Genomic DNA, 22,839 nt, shown 5'->3' on the forward strand with positions numbered 1-22,839 from the left:
TGCATTATTCCCAACCCTATCCTGAGTGACTAAGAACCCATTTCTACCTCTTACAGTATCAAACATAGCAAACTACAATATTTTATCCAACATATGTGTTTTGTCCTTGACAGTGTCAACAACAAAACTTATTGAATGTTCAACCAACTATTTTTCTCCAGAGTCTGTGAGGCTTGTGGATGGAGCTGGTCTCTGCTCTGGGAGAGTGGAGGTGAAGTCCAATCAGTCCTGGGCCTCAGTGTGTGAAGCTGACTTTGACCGGCAGGATGCAGAGGTAGTCTGTGGGGAGCTTGGCTGTGGGGCTCCTGCAGCTTTACAGGGGGGCCTCTATGGAGAAGGTGAGGGTCAGACCTGGGATAAAGAGTTCCTGTGTAAAGGCAAAGAGACCCTTCTCCTGGACTGTGACACCTCAGACAGAGAAAACAACACCTGCCTACCTGGTAATGCTGTTGGACTCACCTGCTCAGGTAAGAAACAGTTTGTCACTCAAACAATATTGTTTCTCACCTGGAGTGAAGAACATGAGAGACAATATAGGTGTGTTTTAGTGAGAAAATAGTAAGATTACTCTCTCTCTCTTTTCTTTTCTCAGAGCCTGATTATGTGAGGCTGGTGGGAGGAGGCAGTCGCTATGCTGGTGGAGTGGAGCGATACGACCAGGGAGAGTGGAGGACTGTGGGAGCTGAAGACTGGGACAAGACCAGGACTAATGTAGCTGCAGTAGTGTGTAGACAGCTGGGTTGTGGCTCCACTGTTTCAGCACTACCTGGAAACACCACTAGAGGGAATAACATTATATGTTATGGATCTGAGCCTTCACTGAGGGATTGTTATAGAATGTATGATATCCTTCCTGGACTCACAGTGATATGCTCAGGTAATAACAAGATATTATAATTACATTCAACTTATTTCCTTCATTCATACAACTTCCTCTGCACCTCTCATGATGACTGTTTAGATTGTAAATCTGCTTTGCTAAATAGATCATTCATTCAAGTAGGAATCAAATACAACTTAAATATCCCAGAATGCTTTTGTATTTGAGTGTTATCTCAGTGACTGCCTCTACTCACTACCACTGTCACATGTCATGTTATAGTCATATCTATATGGGGAAAGTAGTTGAGGAGCTACGTTTTCTTTTTCTCTCCTCTTGTTCCAGATGTCCTGCTTAAGCCTGATATCAACATATGTTGTCTCAGTGACTGTAGGCCCACTACTCATGTTGCCCTGTGAGGGAGGGTGGCTAGCACTGTTACATGCTGATGTTATTGTCATATCTATAGGAAACTAGTTGAAGAGGTTTTTTGTTCTCTTTGATTGTTACAGATCTCCTGGTCCAGCCTGATATCTCCCTGACTGACTCAATGGGAGGGGTCTCCAGGGGCCACCAGGGGCCCGAGGTGTTCAGGGACTACAGCTTCACCATCACCTGCTCCACTCAGCCACAGTACCCAGGAGGCTCCTTCCTCCTCACGTTCACCGGCTCCAACAGAACCCAGGCCCAGCCAGCTATCAATCACTCTGCTGCCTTCCTCTTCCCTGCTGCAGATGACTCCCACCAAGGGAACTACAGATGTGTTTATGAGAATTATGTTTTCTCTCATAACTTCTCCTCTGAGAGTGAGCTCCTCACCCTCACCATCACAGGTAACTGAACATGAACCAGACTTATAACTTTGTCATTGACAGATTTCCCACAGATCTATCTGATGATGATCAGTCCCCTCATCAAAGGTGTTTCTGTTTGCAGCCTCTCCTCTGCCAGCCTTCATCATCAGACACGTTGTAGTGCTGCTGATCCTACTGACAGCCATCACCACCTCCTACTTGTACTACAAGGTAAAGACATTTACTCAGATGTTACAAGTCATTTAAACTAGAGGGAGAGGGTGAGGGGGAGAGGGAGGGAGAGAGAATGGAGATACTAGAGAGTAAATGTCTGACTGTTGGTGCTGTGTCTCCCTAGCCCACCAGGAGGCAGAAGAGAGTGAACAGGGTGAGCAGCATGGATCTTTACGGCAATGCCATGGAGATGGTCTCTCTGAGCTCCAGAGCTGAAGCTGGACCGGGAGAGGAGAGAGCAGCCCAGGGGATGGAGTAGGAGTAGAATGAACCTGATCCTACATGCTGATCTTAGGTCAGTTTTGTGTTTTAAATGGATGGTCAGCAGTGGACTGGTGTTTAAAATGTGGTGACAAACCTGAAGTGGTTCTAATTTTAATAATAAGTTCAGAATTAGTTAATCTTTCTAGAACCTTGGAAGAAATCTAAAAGGAGTGACTGTAACCACAATTATTCCTTTTAGTTCGATTTTACCACCAGAGAAACATGGGGTTCTGGGTAACATGGGGTTTTGGGTAACATGGGGTTTGGATAACATGGGGTTTTGGGAAACATGGGGTTTTGGATAACATGGGGTTTGGGTAACATGGGGTTTTGATTATTTTAAGAGAGTTGCTTAATTAAGTCTGTTTTGTATTCCAGAATGTATTACTTCTTGATTTTGTCTTCATGTCTTTATCTTATTTAGTGTCACTTAGATTCTTTATCTTATTTAGTGTCTCTTAGATTCTTTATCTTATTTAGTGTCTCTTAGATTCTTTATCTTATTTAGTGTCTCTTAGATTCTTTATCTTATTTAGTGTCTCTTAGATTCTTTATCTTATTTAGTGTCTCTTAGATTCTTTATCTTATTTAGTGTCTCTTAGATTCTTTATCTTATTTAGTGTCTCTTAGATTCTTTATCTTATTTAGTGTCTCTTAGATTCTTTATCTTATTTAGTGTCTCTTAGATTCTTTATCTTATTTAGTGTCTCTTAGATTCTTTATCTTATTTAGTGTCTCTTAGATTCTTTATCTTGAAGTGTTTCCATTATTAGTCCATGTATTATTATAATCATCTGTTCATTCTTTGTATTTAGATTTTTTTTAAATAAAGGGGGTTGTTGTTGTTTACCTCTCACGTTATTGATTATAAATGTTATAATATTGATTATGATACAGATTGTTATGATGTTAGTAGTATATAGAACATGATGTAATTCTCTTATGATCTGTGTGTTACAGAGAATATACATTAGATTGTGTGGATATGTTCCAGATGAAGACCTGTTGTTCTCTAAACTGTCATGTAATCACTGAATGCTTTTAATAAACTCTCAGGCTGTCAGTTTTGTGTGATTTCCCCTCCAGTTTTTTATTTCACGGTGGTCAAGGGGTTATTGATCATTAGTGATACCATCAGTGACACCAGAAATCAGCTCAGCCCAGAGGTCCAGCTCAGCACCTTGACCCTTAGTGACCTCTCCCCCAGACAGACAGACAGACAGACAGACAGACAGACAGACAGACAGACAGACAGACAGACAGACAGACAGACAGACAGACAGACAGACAGACAGACAGACAGACAGACAGACAGACAGACAGACAGACAGACAGACAGACAGACAGACAGACAGACAGAGGCAGAATTCTGCATTTTCATATCACAATAACAGCTTTCTAATGCAACTGGAGGTGTTCTGAATATCAGTACACAGGACAACAACTCCCATTGTTAGAGACATAGACATGAGCATCTTGTCACTATATACAGATGACAACACGCATGACTAAAGACAGTACAGGATGGGGAACTATCTAAACAGGATGACTAAAGACAGTGCAGTATGGGGAACGATCTAAATAGGATGACTAAAGACAGTGCAGTATGGGGAACTATCTAAACAGGATGACTAAAGACAGTGCAGTATGGGGAACGATCTAAACAGGATGACTAAAGACAGTGCAGTATGGGGAACTATCTAAACAGGATGACTAAAGACAGTGCAGTATGGGGAACTATCTAAACAGGATGACTAAAGACAGTGCAGTATGGGGAACTATCTAAACAGGATGACTAAAGACAGTGCAGGATGGGGAACGATCTAAATAGGATGACTAAAGACAGTGCAGTATGGATGGGGAACGATCTAAATAGGATGACTAAAGACAGTGCAGTATGGATGGGGAACGATCTAAATAGGATGACTAAAGACAGTGCAGTATGGATGGGGAACGATCTAAATAGGATGACTAAAGACAGTGCAGTATGGATGGGGAACGATCTAAATAGGATGACTAAAGACAGTGCAGTATGGATGGGGAACGATCTAAATAGGATGACTAAAGACAGTGCAGTATGGATGGGGAACGATCTAAATAGGATGACTAAAGACAGTGCAGTATGGATGGGGAACTATCTAAACAGGATGACTAAAGACAGTGCAGTATGGGGAACGATCTAAATAGGATGACTAAAGACAGTGCAGTATGGGGAACGATCTAAATAGGATGACTAAAGACAGTGCAGTATGGGGAACTATCTAAATAGGATGACTAAAGACAGTGCAGTATGGATGGGGAACGATCTAAATAGGATGACTAAAGACAGTGCAGTATGGATGGGGAACGATCTAAACAGGATGACTAAAGACAGTGCAGTATGGATGGGGAACGATCTAAACAGGATGACTAAAGACAGTGCAGTATGGGGAACGATCTAAACAGGATGACTAAAGACAGTGCAGTATGGGGAACTATCTAAACAGGATGACTAAAGACAGTGCAGTATGGGGAATGATCTAAATAGGATGACTAAAGACAGTGCAGGATGGGGAACGCTCTAAATAGGATGACTAAAGACAGTACAGGATGGATGGGGAACTATCTAAATAGGATGACTAAAGACAGTGCAGTATGGGGAACTATCTAAATAGGATGACTAAAGACAGTACAGTATGGGGAACGATCTAAATAGGATGACTAAAGACAGTGCAGTATGGATGGGGAACGATCTAAATAGGATGACTAAAGACAGTGCAGTATGGATGGGGAACGATCTAAATAGGATGACTAAAGACAGTGCAGTATGGATGGGGAACTATCTAAACAGGATGACTAAAGACAGTGCAGTATGGGGAACTATCTAAATAGGATGACTAAAGACAGTGCAGTATGGGGAACGATCTAAATAGGATGACTAAAGACAGTGCAGTATGGGGAACGATCTAAATAGGATGACTAAAGACAGTGCAGTATGGATGGGGAACTATCTAAATAGGATGACTAAAGACAGTGCAGTATGGATGGGGAACGATCTAAATAGGATGACTAAAGACAGTGCAGTATGGATGGGGAACTATCTAAATAGGATGACTAAAGACAGTGCAGTATGGATGGGGAACGATCTAAACAGGATGACTAAAGACAGTGCAGTATGGGGAACTATCTAAACAGGATGACTAAAGACAGTGCAGTATGGGGAATGATCTAAATAGGATGACTAAAGACAGTGCAGGATGGGGAACTATCTAAATAGGATGACTAAAGACAGTGCAGGATGGGGAACTATCTAAATAGGATGACTAAAGACAGTGCAGTATGGGGAACTATCTAAATAGGATGACTAAAGACAGTGCAGTATGGGGAACTATCTAAATAGGATGACTAAAGACAGTGCAGTATGGGGAACTATCTAAATAGGATGACTAAAGACAGTGCAGGACGGGGAACTATCTAAATAGGATGACTAAAGACAGTGCAGGACGGGGAACTATCTAAACAGGATGACTAAAGACAGTGCAGGACGGGGAACTATCTAAACAGGATGACTAAAGACAGTACAGGATGGATGGGGAACTATCTAAATAGGATGACTAAAGACAGTGCAGTATGGGGAACTATCTAAATAGGATGACTAAAGACAGTGCAGGACGGGGAACTATCTAAATAGGATGACTAAAGACAGTGCAGGACGGGGAACTATCTAAATAGGATGACTAAAGACAGTGCAGGACGGGGAACTATCTAAATAGGATGACTAAAGACAGTGCAGGACGGGGAACTATCTAAACAGGATGACTAAAGACAGTGCAGTATGGGGAACTATGTAAACAGGATGACTAAAGACAGTGCAGTATGGGTAACTATCTAAACAGGATGACTAAAGACAGTGCAGTATGGGGAACGATCTAAACAGGATGACTAAAGACAGTGCAGTATGGGGAACTATCTAAACAGGATGACTAAAGACAGTGCAGTATGGGGAACTATCTAAACAGGATGACTAAAGACAGTGCAGTATGGGGAACTATCTAAACAGGATGACTAAAGACAGTGCAGGATGGGGAACGATCTAAATAGGATGACTAAAGACAGTGCAGTATGGATGGGGAACGATCTAAATAGGATGACTAAAGACAGTGCAGTATGGATGGGGAACGATCTAAATAGGATGACTAAAGACAGTGCAGTATGGATGGGGAACGATCTAAATAGGATGACTAAAGACAGTGCAGTATGGATGGGGAACGATCTAAATAGGATGACTAAAGACAGTGCAGTATGGATGGGGAACGATCTAAACAGGATGACTAAAGACAGTGCAGTATGGATGGGGAACGATCTAAACAGGATGACTAAAGACAGTGCAGTATGGATGGGGAACTATCTAAACAGGATGACTAAAGACAGTGCAGTATGGGGAACTATCTAAATAGGATGACTAAAGACAGTGCAGTATGGGGAACGATCTAAATAGGATGACTAAAGACAGTGCAGTATGGATGGGGAACCGATCTAAATAGGATGACTAAAGACAGTGCAGTATGGATGGGGAACGATCTAAACAGGATGACTAAAGACAGTGCAGTATGGATGGGGAACGATCTAAACAGGATGACTAAAGACAGTGCAGTATGGATGGGGAACGATCTAAACAGGATGACTAAAGACAGTGCAGTATGGGGAACGATCTAAACAGGATGACTAAAGACAGTGCAGTATGGGGAACTATCTAAACAGGATGACTAAAGACAGTGCAGTATGGGGAATGATCTAAATAGGATGACTAAAGACAGTGCAGGATGGGGAACGCTCTAAATAGGATGACTAAAGACAGTACAGGATGGATGGGGAACTATCTAAACAGGATGACTAAAGACAGTGCAGTATGGATGGGGAACTATCTAAACAGGATGACTAAAGACAGTGCAGTATGGGGAACTATCTAAATAGGATGACTAAAGACAGTGCAGTATGGGGAACGATCTAAATAGGATGACTAAAGACAGTGCAGTATGGATGGGGAACGATCTAAATAGGATGACTAAAGACAGTGCAGTATGGATGGGGAACGATCTAAACAGGATGACTAAAGACAGTGCAGTATGGATGGGGAACGATCTAAACAGGATGACTAAAGACAGTGCAGTATGGATGGGGAACGATCTAAACAGGATGACTAAAGACAGTGCAGTATGGGGAACGATCTAAACAGGATGACTAAAGACAGTGCAGTATGGGGAACTATCTAAACAGGATGACTAAAGACAGTGCAGTATGGGGAATGATCTAAATAGGATGACTAAAGACAGTGCAGGATGGGGAACGCTCTAAATAGGATGACTAAAGACAGTACAGGATGGATGGGGAACTATCTAAACAGGATGACTAAAGACAGTACAGGATGGATGGGGAACTATCTAAACAGGATGACTAAAGACAGTGCAGTATGGGGAACTATCTAAACAGGATGACTAAAGACAGTGCAGTATGGGGAACTATCTAAATAGGATGACTAAAGACAGTGCAGGATGGGGAACGATCTAAATAGGATGACTAAAGACAGTGCAGTATGGGGAACTATCTAAATAGGATGACTAAAGACAGTGCAGTATGGATGGGGAACGATCTAAATAGGATGACTAAAGACAGTGCAGTATGGATGGGGAACGATCTAAATAGGATGACTAAAGACAGTGCAGTATGGATGGGGAACGATCTAAATAGGATGACTAAAGACAGTGCAGTATGGGGAACTATCTAAATAGGATGACTAAAGACAGTGCAGTATGGGGAACGATCTAAATAGGATGACTAAAGACAGTACAGTATGGGGAACGATCTAAATAGGATGACTAAAGACAGTGCAGTATGGATGGGGGAACGATCTAAATAGGATGACTAAAGACAGTGCAGTATGGATGGGGAACGATCTAAATAGGATGACTAAAGACAGTGCAGTATGGATGGGGAACTATCTAAACAGGATGACTAAAGACAGTGCAGTATGGGGAACTATCTAAATAGGATGACTAAAGACAGTGCAGTATGGGGAACGATCTAAATAGGATGACTAAAGACAGTGCAGTATGGGGAACGATCTAAATAGGATGACTAAAGACAGTGCAGTATGGATGGGGAACTATCTAAATAGGATGACTAAAGACAGTGCAGTATGGATGGGGAACGATCTAAACAGGATGACTAAAGACAGTGCAGTATGGGGAACGATCTAAACAGGATGACTAAAGACAGTGCAGTATGGGGAACTATCTAAACAGGATGACTAAAGACAGTGCAGTATGGGGAATGATCTAAATAGGATGACTAAAGACAGTGCAGTATGGGGAACTATCTAAATAGGATGACTAAAGACAGTGCAGGACGGGGAACTATCTAAATAGGATGACTAAAGACAGTGCAGGACGGGGAACTATCTAAACAGGATGACTAAAGACAGTGCAGGACGGGGAACTATCTAAACAGGATGACTAAAGACAGTACAGGATGGATGGGGAACTATCTAAATAGGATGACTAAAGACAGTGCAGTATGGGGAACTATCTAAATAGGATGACTAAAGACAGTGCAGGACGGGGAACTATCTAAATAGGATGACTAAAGACAGTGCAGGACGGGGAACTATCTAAATAGGATGACTAAAGACAGTGCAGTATGGGGAACGATCTAAATAGGATGACTAAAGACAGTGCAGTATGGATGGGGAACGATCTAAATAGGATGACTAAAGACAGTGCAGTATGGATGGGGAACGATCTAAACAGGATGACTAAAGACAGTGCAGTATGGATGGGGAACGATCTAAACAGGATGACTAAAGACAGTGCAGTATGGATGGGGAACGATCTAAACAGGATGACTAAAGACAGTGCAGTATGGGGAACGATCTAAACAGGATGACTAAAGACAGTGCAGTATGGGGAACTATCTAAACAGGATGACTAAAGACAGTGCAGTATGGGGAATGATCTAAATAGGATGACTAAAGACAGTGCAGGATGGGGAACGCTCTAAATAGGATGACTAAAGACAGTACAGGATGGATGGGGAACTATCTAAACAGGATGACTAAAGACAGTACAGGATGGATGGGGAACTATCTAAACAGGATGACTAAAGACAGTGCAGTATGGGGAACTATCTAAACAGGATGACTAAAGACAGTGCAGTATGGGGAACTATCTAAATAGGATGACTAAAGACAGTGCAGGATGGGGAACGATCTAAATAGGATGACTAAAGACAGTGCAGTATGGGGAACTATCTAAATAGGATGACTAAAGACAGTGCAGTATGGATGGGGAACGATCTAAATAGGATGACTAAAGACAGTGCAGTATGGATGGGGAACGATCTAAACAGGATGACTAAAGACAGTGCAGTATGGGGAACGATCTAAACAGGATGACTAAAGACAGTGCAGTATGGGGAACTATCTAAACAGGATGACTAAAGACAGTGCAGTATGGGGAATGATCTAAATAGGATGACTAAAGACAGTGCAGGATGGGGAACGCTCTAAATAGGATGACTAAAGACAGTACAGGATGGATGGGGAACTATCTAAACAGGATGACTAAAGACAGTACAGGATGGATGGGGAACTATCTAAACAGGATGACTAAAGACAGTGCAGTATGGGGAACTATCTAAACAGGATGACTAAAGACAGTGCAGTATGGGGAACTATCTAAATAGGATGACTAAAGACAGTGCAGGATGGGGAACGATCTAAATAGGATGACTAAAGACAGTGCAGTATGGGGAACTATCTAAATAGGATGACTAAAGACAGTGCAGTATGGATGGGGAACGATCTAAATAGGATGACTAAAGACAGTGCAGTATGGATGGGGAACGATCTAAATAGGATGACTAAAGACAGTGCAGTATGGATGGGGAACGATCTAAATAGGATGACTAAAGACAGTGCAGTATGGGGAACTATCTAAATAGGATGACTAAAGACAGTGCAGTATGGGGAACGATCTAAATAGGATGACTAAAGACAGTACAGTATGGGGAACGATCTAAATAGGATGACTAAAGACAGTGCAGTATGGATGGGGAACGATCTAAATAGGATGACTAAAGACAGTGCAGTATGGATGGGGAACGATCTAAATAGGATGACTAAAGACAGTGCAGTATGGATGGGGAACTATCTAAACAGGATGACTAAAGACAGTGCAGTATGGGGAACTATCTAAATAGGATGACTAAAGACAGTGCAGTATGGGGAACGATCTAAATAGGATGACTAAAGACAGTGCAGTATGGGGAACGATCTAAATAGGATGACTAAAGACAGTGCAGTATGGATGGGGAACTATCTAAATAGGATGACTAAAGACAGTGCAGTATGGATGGGGAACGATCTAAACAGGATGACTAAAGACAGTGCAGTATGGGGAACGATCTAAACAGGATGACTAAAGACAGTGCAGTATGGGGAACTATCTAAACAGGATGACTAAAGACAGTGCAGTATGGGGAATGATCTAAATAGGATGACTAAAGACAGTGCAGTATGGGGAACTATCTAAATAGGATGACTAAAGACAGTGCAGGACGGGGAACTATCTAAATAGGATGACTAAAGACAGTGCAGGACGGGGAACTATCTAAACAGGATGACTAAAGACAGTGCAGGACGGGGAACTATCTAAACAGGATGACTAAAGACAGTACAGGATGGATGGGGAACTATCTAAATAGGATGACTAAAGACAGTGCAGTATGGGGAACTATCTAAATAGGATGACTAAAGACAGTGCAGGACGGGGAACTATCTAAATAGGATGACTAAAGACAGTGCAGGACGGGGAACTATCTAAATAGGATGACTAAAGACAGTGCAGTATGGGGAACGATCTAAATAGGATGACTAAAGACAGTGCAGTATGGATGGGGAACGATCTAAATAGGATGACTAAAGACAGTGCAGTATGGATGGGGAACGATCTAAACAGGATGACTAAAGACAGTGCAGTATGGATGGGGAACGATCTAAACAGGATGACTAAAGACAGTGCAGTATGGATGGGGAACGATCTAAACAGGATGACTAAAGACAGTGCAGTATGGGGAACGATCTAAACAGGATGACTAAAGACAGTGCAGTATGGGGAACTATCTAAACAGGATGACTAAAGACAGTGCAGTATGGGGAATGATCTAAATAGGATGACTAAAGACAGTGCAGGATGGGGAACGCTCTAAATAGGATGACTAAAGACAGTACAGGATGGATGGGGAACTATCTAAACAGGATGACTAAAGACAGTACAGGATGGATGGGGAACTATCTAAACAGGATGACTAAAGACAGTGCAGTATGGGGAACTATCTAAACAGGATGACTAAAGACAGTGCAGTATGGGGAACTATCTAAATAGGATGACTAAAGACAGTGCAGGATGGGGAACGATCTAAATAGGATGACTAAAGACAGTGCAGTATGGGGAACTATCTAAATAGGATGACTAAAGACAGTGCAGTATGGATGGGGAACGATCTAAATAGGATGACTAAAGACAGTGCAGTATGGATGGGGAACGATCTAAATAGGATGACTAAAGACAGTGCAGTATGGATGGGGAACGATCTAAATAGGATGACTAAAGACAGTGCAGTATGGGGAACTATCTAAATAGGATGACTAAAGACAGTGCAGTATGGGGAACGATCTAAATAGGATGACTAAAGACAGTACAGTATGGGGAACGATCTAAATAGGATGACTAAAGACAGTGCAGTATGGATGGGGAACGATCTAAATAGGATGACTAAAGACAGTGCAGTATGGATGGGGAACGATCTAAATAGGATGACTAAAGACAGTGCAGTATGGATGGGGAACTATCTAAACAGGATGACTAAAGACAGTGCAGTATGGGGAACTATCTAAATAGGATGACTAAAGACAGTGCAGTATGGGGGAACGATCTAAATAGGATGACTAAAGACAGTGCAGTATGGGGAACGATCTAAATAGGATGACTAAAGACAGTGCAGTATGGATGGGGAACTATCTAAATAGGATGACTAAAGACAGTGCAGTATGGATGGGGAACGATCTAAACAGGATGACTAAAGACAGTGCAGTATGGGGAACGATCTAAACAGGATGACTAAAGACAGTGCAGTATGGGGAACTATCTAAACAGGATGACTAAAGACAGTGCAGTATGGGGAATGATCTAAATAGGATGACTAAAGACAGTGCAGTATGGGGAACTATCTAAATAGGATGACTAAAGACAGTGCAGGACGGGGAACTATCTAAATAGGATGACTAAAGACAGTGCAGGACGGGGGAACTATCTAAACAGGATGACTAAAGACAGTGCAGGACGGGGAACTATCTAAACAGGATGACTAAAGACAGTACAGGATGGATGGGGAACTATCTAAATAGGATGACTAAAGACAGTGCAGTATGGGGGAACTATCTAAATAGGATGACTAAAGACAGTGCAGGACGGGGAACTATCTAAATAGGATGACTAAAGACAGTGCAGGACGGGGAACTATCTAAATAGGATGACTAAAGACAGTGCAGGACAGGGAACTATCTAAATAGGATGACTAAAGACAGTGCAGGACGGGGAACTATCTAAACAGGATGACTAAAGACAGTGCAGGACGGGGAACTATCTAAACAGGATGACTAAAGACAGTGCAGGACGGGGAACTATCTAAACAGGATGACTAAAGACAGTGCAGTATGGGGAACGATCTAAACAGGATGACTAAAGACAGTGCAGTATGGGGAACGATCTAAACAGGATGACTAAAGACAGTGCAGTATGGGGAACGATCTAAACAGGATGACTAAAGACAGTGCAGGATGGGGAACGATCTAAACAGGATGACTAAAGACAGTGCAGGATGGATGGGGAACGATCTAAACAGGATGACTAAAGACAGTGCAGGATGGATGGGGAACGATCTAAACAGGATGACTAAAGACAGTGCAGTATGGGGAACGATCTAAACAGGATGACTAAAGACAGTGCAGTATGGATGGGGAACTATCTAAATAGGATGACTAAAGACAGTGCAGTATGGGGGAACGATCTAAACAGGATGACTAAAGACAGTGCAGTATGGGGAACGATCTAAACAGGATGACTAAAGACAGTGCAGTATGGGGAACGATCTAAACAGGATGACTAAAGACAGTGCAGGATGGGGAACGATCTAAACAGGATGACTAAAGACAGTGCAGGATGGATGGGGAACGATCTAAACAGGATGACTAAAGACAGTGCAGTATGGATGGGGAACGATCTAAACAGGATGACTAAAGACAGTACAGGATGGATGGGGAACTATCTAAATAGGATGACTAAAGACAGTACAGGATGGATGGGGAACTATCTAAATAGGATGACTAAAGACAGTGCAGGACAGGGAACTATCTAAATAGGATGACTAAAGACAGTGCAGGACGGGGAACTATCTAAACAGGATGACTAAAGACAGTGCAGGACGGGGAACTATCTAAACAGGATGACTAAAGACAGTGCAGGACGGGGAACTATCTAAACAGGATGACTAAAGACAGTGCAGTATGGGGAACGATCTAAACAGGATGACTAAAGACAGTGCAGTATGGGGAACGATCTAAACAGGATGACTAAAGACAGTGCAGTATGGGGAACGATCTAAACAGGATGACTAAAGACAGTGCAGGATGGGGAACGATCTAAACAGGATGACTAAAGACAGTGCAGGATGGATGGGGAACGATCTAAACAGGATGACTAAAGACAGTGCAGGATGGATGGGGAACGATCTAAACAGGATGACTAAAGACAGTGCAGTATGGGGAACGATCTAAACAGGATGACTAAAGACAGTGCAGTATGGATGGGGAACTATCTAAATAGGATGACTAAAGACAGTGCAGTATGGGGAACGATCTAAACAGGATGACTAAAGACAGTGCAGTATGGGGAACGATCTAAACAGGATGACTAAAGACAGTGCAGTATGGGGGAACGATCTAAACAGGATGACTAAAGACAGTGCAGGATGGATGGGGAACGATCTAAACAGGATGACTAAAGACAGTGCAGTATGGGGAACGATCTAAACAGGATGACTAAAGACAGTGCAGTATGGATGGGGAACTATCTAAATAGGATGACTAAAGACAGTGCAGTATGGGGAACGATCTAAACAGGATGACTAAAGACAGTGCAGTATGGGGAACGATCTAAACAGGATGACTAAAGACAGTGCAGTATGGGGAACGATCTAAACAGGATGACTAAAGACAGTGCAGGATGGGGAACGATCTAAACAGGATGACTAAAGACAGTGCAGGATGGATGGGGAACGATCTAAACAGGATGACTAAAGACAGTGCAGGATGGATGGGGAACGATCTAAACAGGATGACTAAAGACAGTGCAGTATGGGGGAACGATCTAAACAGGATGACTAAAGACAGTGCAGTATGGATGGGGAACTATCTAAATAGGATGACTAAAGACAGTGCAGTATGGATGGGGAACGATCTAAACAGGATGACTAAAGACAGTGCAGTATGGATGGGGAACGATCTAAACAGGATGACTAAAGACAGTGCAGTATGGGGAACGATCTAAACAGGATGACTAAAGACAGTGCAGTATGGGGAACGATCTAAACAGGATGACTAAAGACAGTGCAGTATGGGGAACTATCTAAACAGGATGACTAAAGACAGTGCAGTATGGGGAATGATCTAAATAGGATGACTAAAGACAGTGCAGGATGGGGAACTATCTAAATAGGATGACTAAAGACAGTGCAGTATGGATGGGGAACTATCTAAATAGGATGACTAAAGACAGTGCAGTATGGATGGGGAACTATCTAAATAGGATGACTAAAGACAGTGCAGTATGGATGGGGAACGATCTAAACAGGATGACTAAAGACAGTGCAGTATGGATGGGGAACGATCTAAACAGGATGACTAAAGACAGTACAGGATGGATGGGGAACTATCTAAATAGGATGACTAAAGACAGTACAGGATGGATGGGGAACTATCTAAATAGGATGACTAAAGACAGTGCAGTATGGGGAACTATCTAAATAGGATGACTAAAGACAGTGCAGTATGGGGAACTATCTAAATAGGATGACTAAAGACAGTGCAGTATGGGGAACGATCTAAACAGGATGACTAAAGACAGTGCAGTATGGGGAACGATCTAAACAGGATGACTAAAGACAGTGCAGTATGGGGAACGATCTAAACAGGATGACTAAAGACAGTGCAGGATGGGGAACGATCTAAACAGGATGACTAAAGACAGTGCAGGATGGATGGGGAACGATCTAAACAGGATGACTAAAGACAGTGCAGGATGGATGGGGAACGATCTAAACAGGATGACTAAAGACAGTGCAGGATGGATGGGGAACTATCTAAACAGGATGACTAAAGACAGTGCAGTATGGGGAACTATCTAAACAGGATGACTAAAGACAGTGCAGTATGGGGAACGATCTAAACAGGATGACTAAAGACAGTGCAGGATGGGGAACGATCTAAACAGGATGACTAAAGACAGTGCAGGATGGATGGGGAACGATCTAAACAGGATGACTAAAGACAGTGCAGGATGGATGGGGAACGATCTAAACAGGATGACTAAAGACAGTGCAGGATGGATGGGGAACGATCTAAACAGGATGACTAAAGACAGTGCAGTATGGGGAACGATCTAAACAGGATGACTAAAGACAGTGCAGTATGGATGGGGAACTATCTAAACAGGATGACTAAAGACAGTGCAGTATGGATGGGGAACGATCTAAACAGGATGACTAAAGACAGTGCAGTATGGATGGGGAACGATCTAAACAGGATGACTAAAGACAGTGCAGTATGGGGAACGATCTAAACAGGATGACTAAAGACAGTGCAGTATGGGGAACTATCTAAACAGGATGACTAAAGACAGTGCAGGACGGGGAACTATCTAAACAGGATGACTAAAGACAGTGCAGGACGGGGAACTATCTAAACAGGATGACTAAAGACAGTGCAGTATGGGGAACTATCTAAACAGGATGACTAAAGACAGTACAGTATGGGGAACGATCTAAACAGGATGACTAAAGACAGTGCAGTATGGGGAACGATCTAAACAGGATGACTAAAGACAGTGCAGTATGGGGAACGATCTAAACAGGATGACTAAAGACAGTGCAGGATGGGGAACGATCTAAACAGGATGACTAAAGACAGTGCAGGATGGATGGGGAACGATCTAAACAGGATGACTAAAGACAGTGCAGGATGGATGGGGAACGATCTAAACAGGATGACTAAAGACAGTGCAGTATGGGGAACGATCTAAACAGGATGACTAAAGACAGTGCAGTATGGATGGGGAACTATCTAAATAGGATGACTAAAGACAGTGCAGTATGGGGAACGATCTAAACAGGATTACTAAAGACAGTGCAGTATGGGGAACGATCTAAACAGGATGACTAAAGACAGTGCAGTATGGGGAACGATCTAAACAGGATGACTAAAGACAGTGCAGGATGGGGAACGATCTAAACAGGATGACTAAAGACAGTGCAGGATGGATGGGGAACGATCTAAACAGGATGACTAAAGACAGTGCAGGATGGATGGGGAACGATCTAAACAGGATGACTAAAGACAGTGCAGTATGGGGAACGATCTAAACAGGATGACTAAAGACAGTGCAGTATGGATGGGGAACTATCTAAATAGGATGACTAAAGACAGTGCAGTATGGGGAACGATCTAAACAGGATGACTAAAGACAGTGCAGTATGGGGAACGATCTAAACAGGATGACTAAAGACAGTGCAGTATGGGGAACGATCTAAACAGGATGACTAAAGACAGTGCAGGATGGGGAACGATCTAAACAGGATGACTAAAGACAGTGCAGGATGGATGGGGAACGATCTAAACAGGATGACTAAAGACAGTGCAGGATGGATGGGGAACGATCTAAACAGGATGACTAAAGACAGTGCAGTATGGGGAACGATCTAAACAGGATGACTAAAGACAGTGCAGTATGGATGGGGAACTATCTAAATAGGATGACTAAAGACAGTGCAGTATGGATGGGGAACGATCTAAACAGGATGACTAAAGACAGTGCAGTATGGATGGGGAACGATCTAAACAGGATGACTAAAGACAGTGCAGTATGGGGAACGATCTAAACAGGATGACTAAAGACAGTGCAGTATGGGGAACGATCTAAACAGGATGACTAAAGACAGTGCAGTATGGGGAACTATCTAAACAGGATGACTAAAGACAGTGCAGTATGGGGAATGATCTAAATAGGATGACTAAAGACAGTGCAGGATGGGGAACTATCTAAATAGGATGACTAAAGACAGTGCAGTATGGATGGGGAACTATCTAAATAGGATGACTAAAGACAGTGCAGTATGGATGGGGAACTATCTAAATAGGATGACTAAAGACAGTGCAGTATGGATGGGGAACGATCTAAACAGGATGACTAAAGACAGTGCAGTATGGATGGGGAACGATCTAAACAGGATGACTAAAGACAGTACAGGATGGATGGGGAACTATCTAAATAGGATGACTAAAGACAGTACAGGATGGATGGGGAACTATCTAAATAGGATGACTAAAGACAGTGCAGTATGGGGAACTATCTAAATAGGATGACTAAAGACAGTGCAGTATGGGGAACTATCTAAACAGGATGACTAAAGACAGTGCAGTATGGGGAACGATCTAAACAGGATGACTAAAGACAGTGCAGTATGGGGGAACGATCTAAACAGGATGACTAAAGACAGTGCAGTATGGGGAACGATCTAAACAGGATGACTAAAGACAGTGCAGGATGGGGAACGATCTAAACAGGATGACTAAAGACAGTGCAGGATGGATGGGGAACGATCTAAACAGGATGACTAAAGACAGTGCAGGATGGATGGGGAACGATCTAAACAGGATGACTAAAGACAGTGCAGGATGGATGGGGAACGATCTAAACAGGATGACTAAAGACAGTGCAGTATGGATGGGGAACGATCTAAACAGGATGACTAAAGACAGTGCAGTATGGATGGGGAACTATCTAAATAGGATGACTAAAGACAGTGCAGTATGGGGAACGATCTAAACAGGATGACTAAAGACAGTGCAGTATGGGGAACGATCTAAACAGGATGACTAAAGACAGTGCAGGATGGGGAACGATCTAAACAGGATGACTAAAGACAGTGCAGGATGGATGGGGAACGATCTAAACAGGATGACTAAAGACAGTGCAGGATGGATGGGGAACGATCTAAACAGGATGACTAAAGACAGTGCAGGATGGATGGGGAACGATCTAAACAGGATGACTAAAGACAGTGCAGTATGGGGAACGATCTAAACAGGATGACTAAAGACAGTGCAGTATGGATGGGGAACTATCTAAACAGGATGACTAAAGACAGTGCAGTATGGATGGGGAACGATCTAAACAGGATGACTAAAGACAGTGCAGTATGGATGGGGGAACGATCTAAACAGGATGACTAAAGACAGTGCAGTATGGGGGAACGATCTAAACAGGATGACTAAAGACAGTGCAGTATGGGGAACGATCTAAACAGGATGACTAAAGACAGTGCAGTATGGGGAACGATCTAAACAGGATGACTAAAGACAGTGCAGTATGGGGAATGATCTAAATAGGATGACTAAAGACAGTGCAGGATGGGGAACTATCTAAATAGGATGACTAAAGACAGTGCAGGATGGGGAACTATCTAAATAGGATGACTAAAGACAGTGCAGGATGGATGGGGAACGATCTAAACAGGATGACTAAAGACAGTGCAGTATGGGGAACGATCTAAACAGGATGACTAAAGACAGTGCAGGATGGGGAACGATCTAAACAGGATGACTAAAGACAGTGCAGGATGGATGGGGAACGATCTAAACAGGATGACTAAAGACAGTGCAGGATGGATGGGGAACGATCTAAACAGGATGACTAAAGACAGTGCAGGATGGATGGGGAACGATCTAAACAGGATGACTAAAGACAGTGCAGTATGGATGGGGAACGATCTAAACAGGATGACTAAAGACAGTGCAGTATGGATGGGGAACTATCTAAATAGGATGACTAAAGACAGTGCAGTATGGATGGGGAACTATCTAAATAGGATGACTAAAGACAGTGCAGTATGGGGAACGATCTAAACAGGATGACTAAAGACAGTGCAGTATGGGGAACGATCTAAACAGGATGACTAAAGACAGTGCAGTATGGGGAACGATCTAAACAGGATGACTAAAGACAGTGCAGGATGGGGAACGATCTAAACAGGATGACTAAAGACAGTGCAGGATGGATGGGGAACGATCTAAACAGGATGACTAAAGACAGTGCAGGATGGATGGGGAACGATCTAAACAGGATGACTAAAGACAGTGCAGTATGGGGAACGATCTAAACAGGATGACTAAAGACAGTGCAGTATGGATGGGGAACTATCTAAACAGGATGACTAAAGACAGTGCAGTATGGATGGGGAACGATCTAAACAGGATGACTAAAGACAGTGCAGTATGGATGGGGAACGATCTAAACAGGATGACTAAAGACAGTGCAGTATGGGGAACGATCTAAACAGGATGACTAAAGACAGTGCAGTATGGGGAACGATCTAAACAGGATGACTAAAGACAGTGCAGTATGGGGAACTATCTAAACAGGATGACTAAAGACAGTGCAGTATGGGGAATGATCTAAATAGGATGACTAAAGACAGTGCAGGATGGGGAACTATCTAAATAGGATGACTAAAGACAGTGCAGGATGGGGAACTATCTAAATAGGATGACTAAAGACAGTGCAGGATGGGGAACTATCTAAATAGGATGACTAAAGACAGTACAGTATGGGGAACTATCTAAACAGGATGACTAAAGACAGTGCAGGATGGATGGGGAACTATCTAAACAGGATGACTAAAGACAGTGCAGGATGGATGGGGAACGATCTAAACAGGATGACTAAAGACAGTGCAGTATGGATGGGGAACTATCTAAACAGGATGACTAAAGACAGTGCAGTATGGATGGGGAACGATCTAAACAGGATGACTAAAGACAGTGCAGTATGGATGGGGAACGATCTAAACAGGATGACTAAAGACAGTGCAGTATGGGGAACGATCTAAACAGGATGACTAAAGACAGTGCAGTATGGGGAACGATCTAAACAGGATGACTAAAGACAGTGCAGTATGGGGAACTATCTAAACAGGATGACTAAAGACAGTGCAGGATGGATGGGGAATGATCTAAATAGGATGACTAAAGACAGTGCAGGATGGATGGGGAACTATCTAAACAGGATGACTAAAGACAGTGCAGTATGGATGGGGAACTATCTAAACAGGATGACTAAAGACAGTGCAGTATGGATGGGGAACTATCTAAACAGGATAACTAAAGACAGTGCAGTATGGATGGGGAACTATCTAAACAGGATGACTAAAGACAGTGCAGTATGGATGGGGAACTATCTAAACAGGATGACTAAAGACAGTGCAGTATGGATGGGGAACTATCTAAACAGGATGACTAAAGACAGTGCAGTATGGATGGGGAACTATCTAAACAGGATGACTAAAGACAGTGCAGTATGGATGGGGAACGATCTAAACAGGATGACTAAAGACAGTGCAGTATGGATGGGGAACTATCTAAACAGGATGACTAAAAGACAGTGCAGTATGGATGGGGAACTATCTAAACAGGATGACTAAAGACAGTGCAGTATGGATGGGGAACTATCTAAACAGGATGACTAAAGACAGTGCAGTATGGATGGGGAACTATCTAAACAGGATGACTAAAGACAGTGCAGTATGGATGGGGAACTATCTAAACAGGATGACTAAAGACAGTGCAGTATGGATGGGGAACTATCTAAACAGGATGACTAAAGACAGTGCAGTATGGATGGGGAACTATCTAAACAGGATGACTAAAGACAGTGCAGTATGGGGAACTATCTAAACAGGATGACTAAAGACAGTGCAGGATGGATGGGGAACGATCTAAACAGGATGACTAAAGACAGTGCAGGATGGATGGGGAACGATCTAAACAGGATGACTAAAGACAGTGCAGTATGGGGAACGATCTAAACAGGATGACTAAAGACAGTGCAGTATGGATGGGGAACTATCTAAACAGGATGACTAAAGACAGTGCAGTATGGATGGGGAACGATCTAAACAGGATGACTAAAGACAGTGCAGTATGGATGGGGAACGATCTAAACAGGATGACTAAAGACAGTGCAGTATGGGGAACGATCTAAACAGGATGACTAAAGACAGTGCAGTATGGGGAACGATCTAAACAGGATGACTAAAGACAGTGCAGTATGGGGAACTATCTAAACAGGATGACTAAAGACAGTGCAGTATGGGGAATGATCTAAATAGGATGACTAAAGACAGTGCAGGATGGGGAACTATCTAAATAGGATGACTAAAGACAGTGCAGGATGGGGAACTATCTAAATAGGATGACTAAAGACAGTGCAGGATGGGGAACTATCTAAATAGGATGACTAAAGACAGTGCAGGATGGATGGGGAACTATCTAAACAGGATGACTAAAGACAGTGCAGGATGGATGGGGAACTATCTAAACAGGATGACTAAAGACAGTGCAGGATGGATGGGGAACGATCTAAACAGGATGACTAAAGACAGTGCAGTATGGATGGGGAACTATCTAAACAGGATGACTAAAGACAGTGCAGTATGGATGGGGAACGATCTAAACAGGATGACTAAAGACAGTGCAGTATGGATGGGGAACGATCTAAACAGGATGACTAAAGACAGTGCAGTATGGGGAACGATCTAAACAGGATGACTAAAGACAGTGCAGTATGGGGAACGATCTAAACAGGATGACTAAAGACAGTGCAGTATGGGGAACTATCTAAACAGGATGACTAAAGACAGTGCAGGATGGATGGGGAATGATCTAAATAGGATGACTAAAGACAGTGCAGGATGGATGGGGAACTATCTAAACAGGATGACTAAAGACAGTGCAGGATGGATGGGGAACTATCTAAACAGGATGACTAAAGACAGTGCAGTATGGATGGGGAACTATCTAAACAGGATGACTAAAGACAGTGCAGTATGGATGGGGAACTATCTAAACAGGATGACTAAAGACAGTGCAGTATGGATGGGGAACTATCTAAACAGGATGACTAAAGACAGTGCAGTATGGATGGGGAACTATCTAAACAGGATGACTAAAGACAGTGCAGTATGGATGGGGGAACTATCTAAACAGGATGACTAAAGACAGTGCAGTATGGATGGGGAACTATCTAAACAGGATGACTAAAGACAGTGCAGTATGGATGGGGAACGATCTAAACAGGATGACTAAAGACAGTGCAGTATGGATGGGGAACTATCTAAACAGGATGACTAAAGACAGTGCAGTATGGATGGGGAACTATCTAAACAGGATGACTAAAGACAGTGCAGTATGGATGGGGAACTATCTAAACAGGATGACTAAAGACAGTGCAGTATGGATGGGGAACTATCTAAACAGGATGACTAAAGACAGTGCAGTATGGATGGGGAACTATCTAAACAGGA

At 42.7% G+C, this 22,839-nt stretch overlaps 1 protein-coding gene across 1 annotated transcript in view; it reads left to right on the top strand.

The window, feature by feature from the left end:
* Window positions 1-2,335, top strand: part of LOC106597013 (deleted in malignant brain tumors 1 protein) — a 33,301-nt gene extending 30,966 nt beyond the window's left edge. The window contains exons 7-11 of the mRNA XM_045713108.1: window positions 162-467; window positions 593-877; window positions 1,333-1,653; window positions 1,757-1,845; window positions 1,973-2,335. Of these exons, the coding sequence (XP_045569064.1) occupies window positions 162-467; window positions 593-877; window positions 1,333-1,653; window positions 1,757-1,845; window positions 1,973-2,107 (1,136 nt within the window). The 3' untranslated portion in view covers window positions 2,108-2,335. The remainder of the gene's footprint in view (window positions 1-161; window positions 468-592; window positions 878-1,332; window positions 1,654-1,756; window positions 1,846-1,972) is intronic.
* The last annotated feature ends 20,504 nt before the right edge of the window (window positions 2,336-22,839 follow it).

Source organism: Salmo salar, unplaced genomic scaffold (assembly GCF_905237065.1).
Source record: "Salmo salar unplaced genomic scaffold, Ssal_v3.1, whole genome shotgun sequence".
Lineage (NCBI taxonomy): Eukaryota > Metazoa > Chordata > Actinopteri > Salmoniformes > Salmonidae > Salmo > Salmo salar.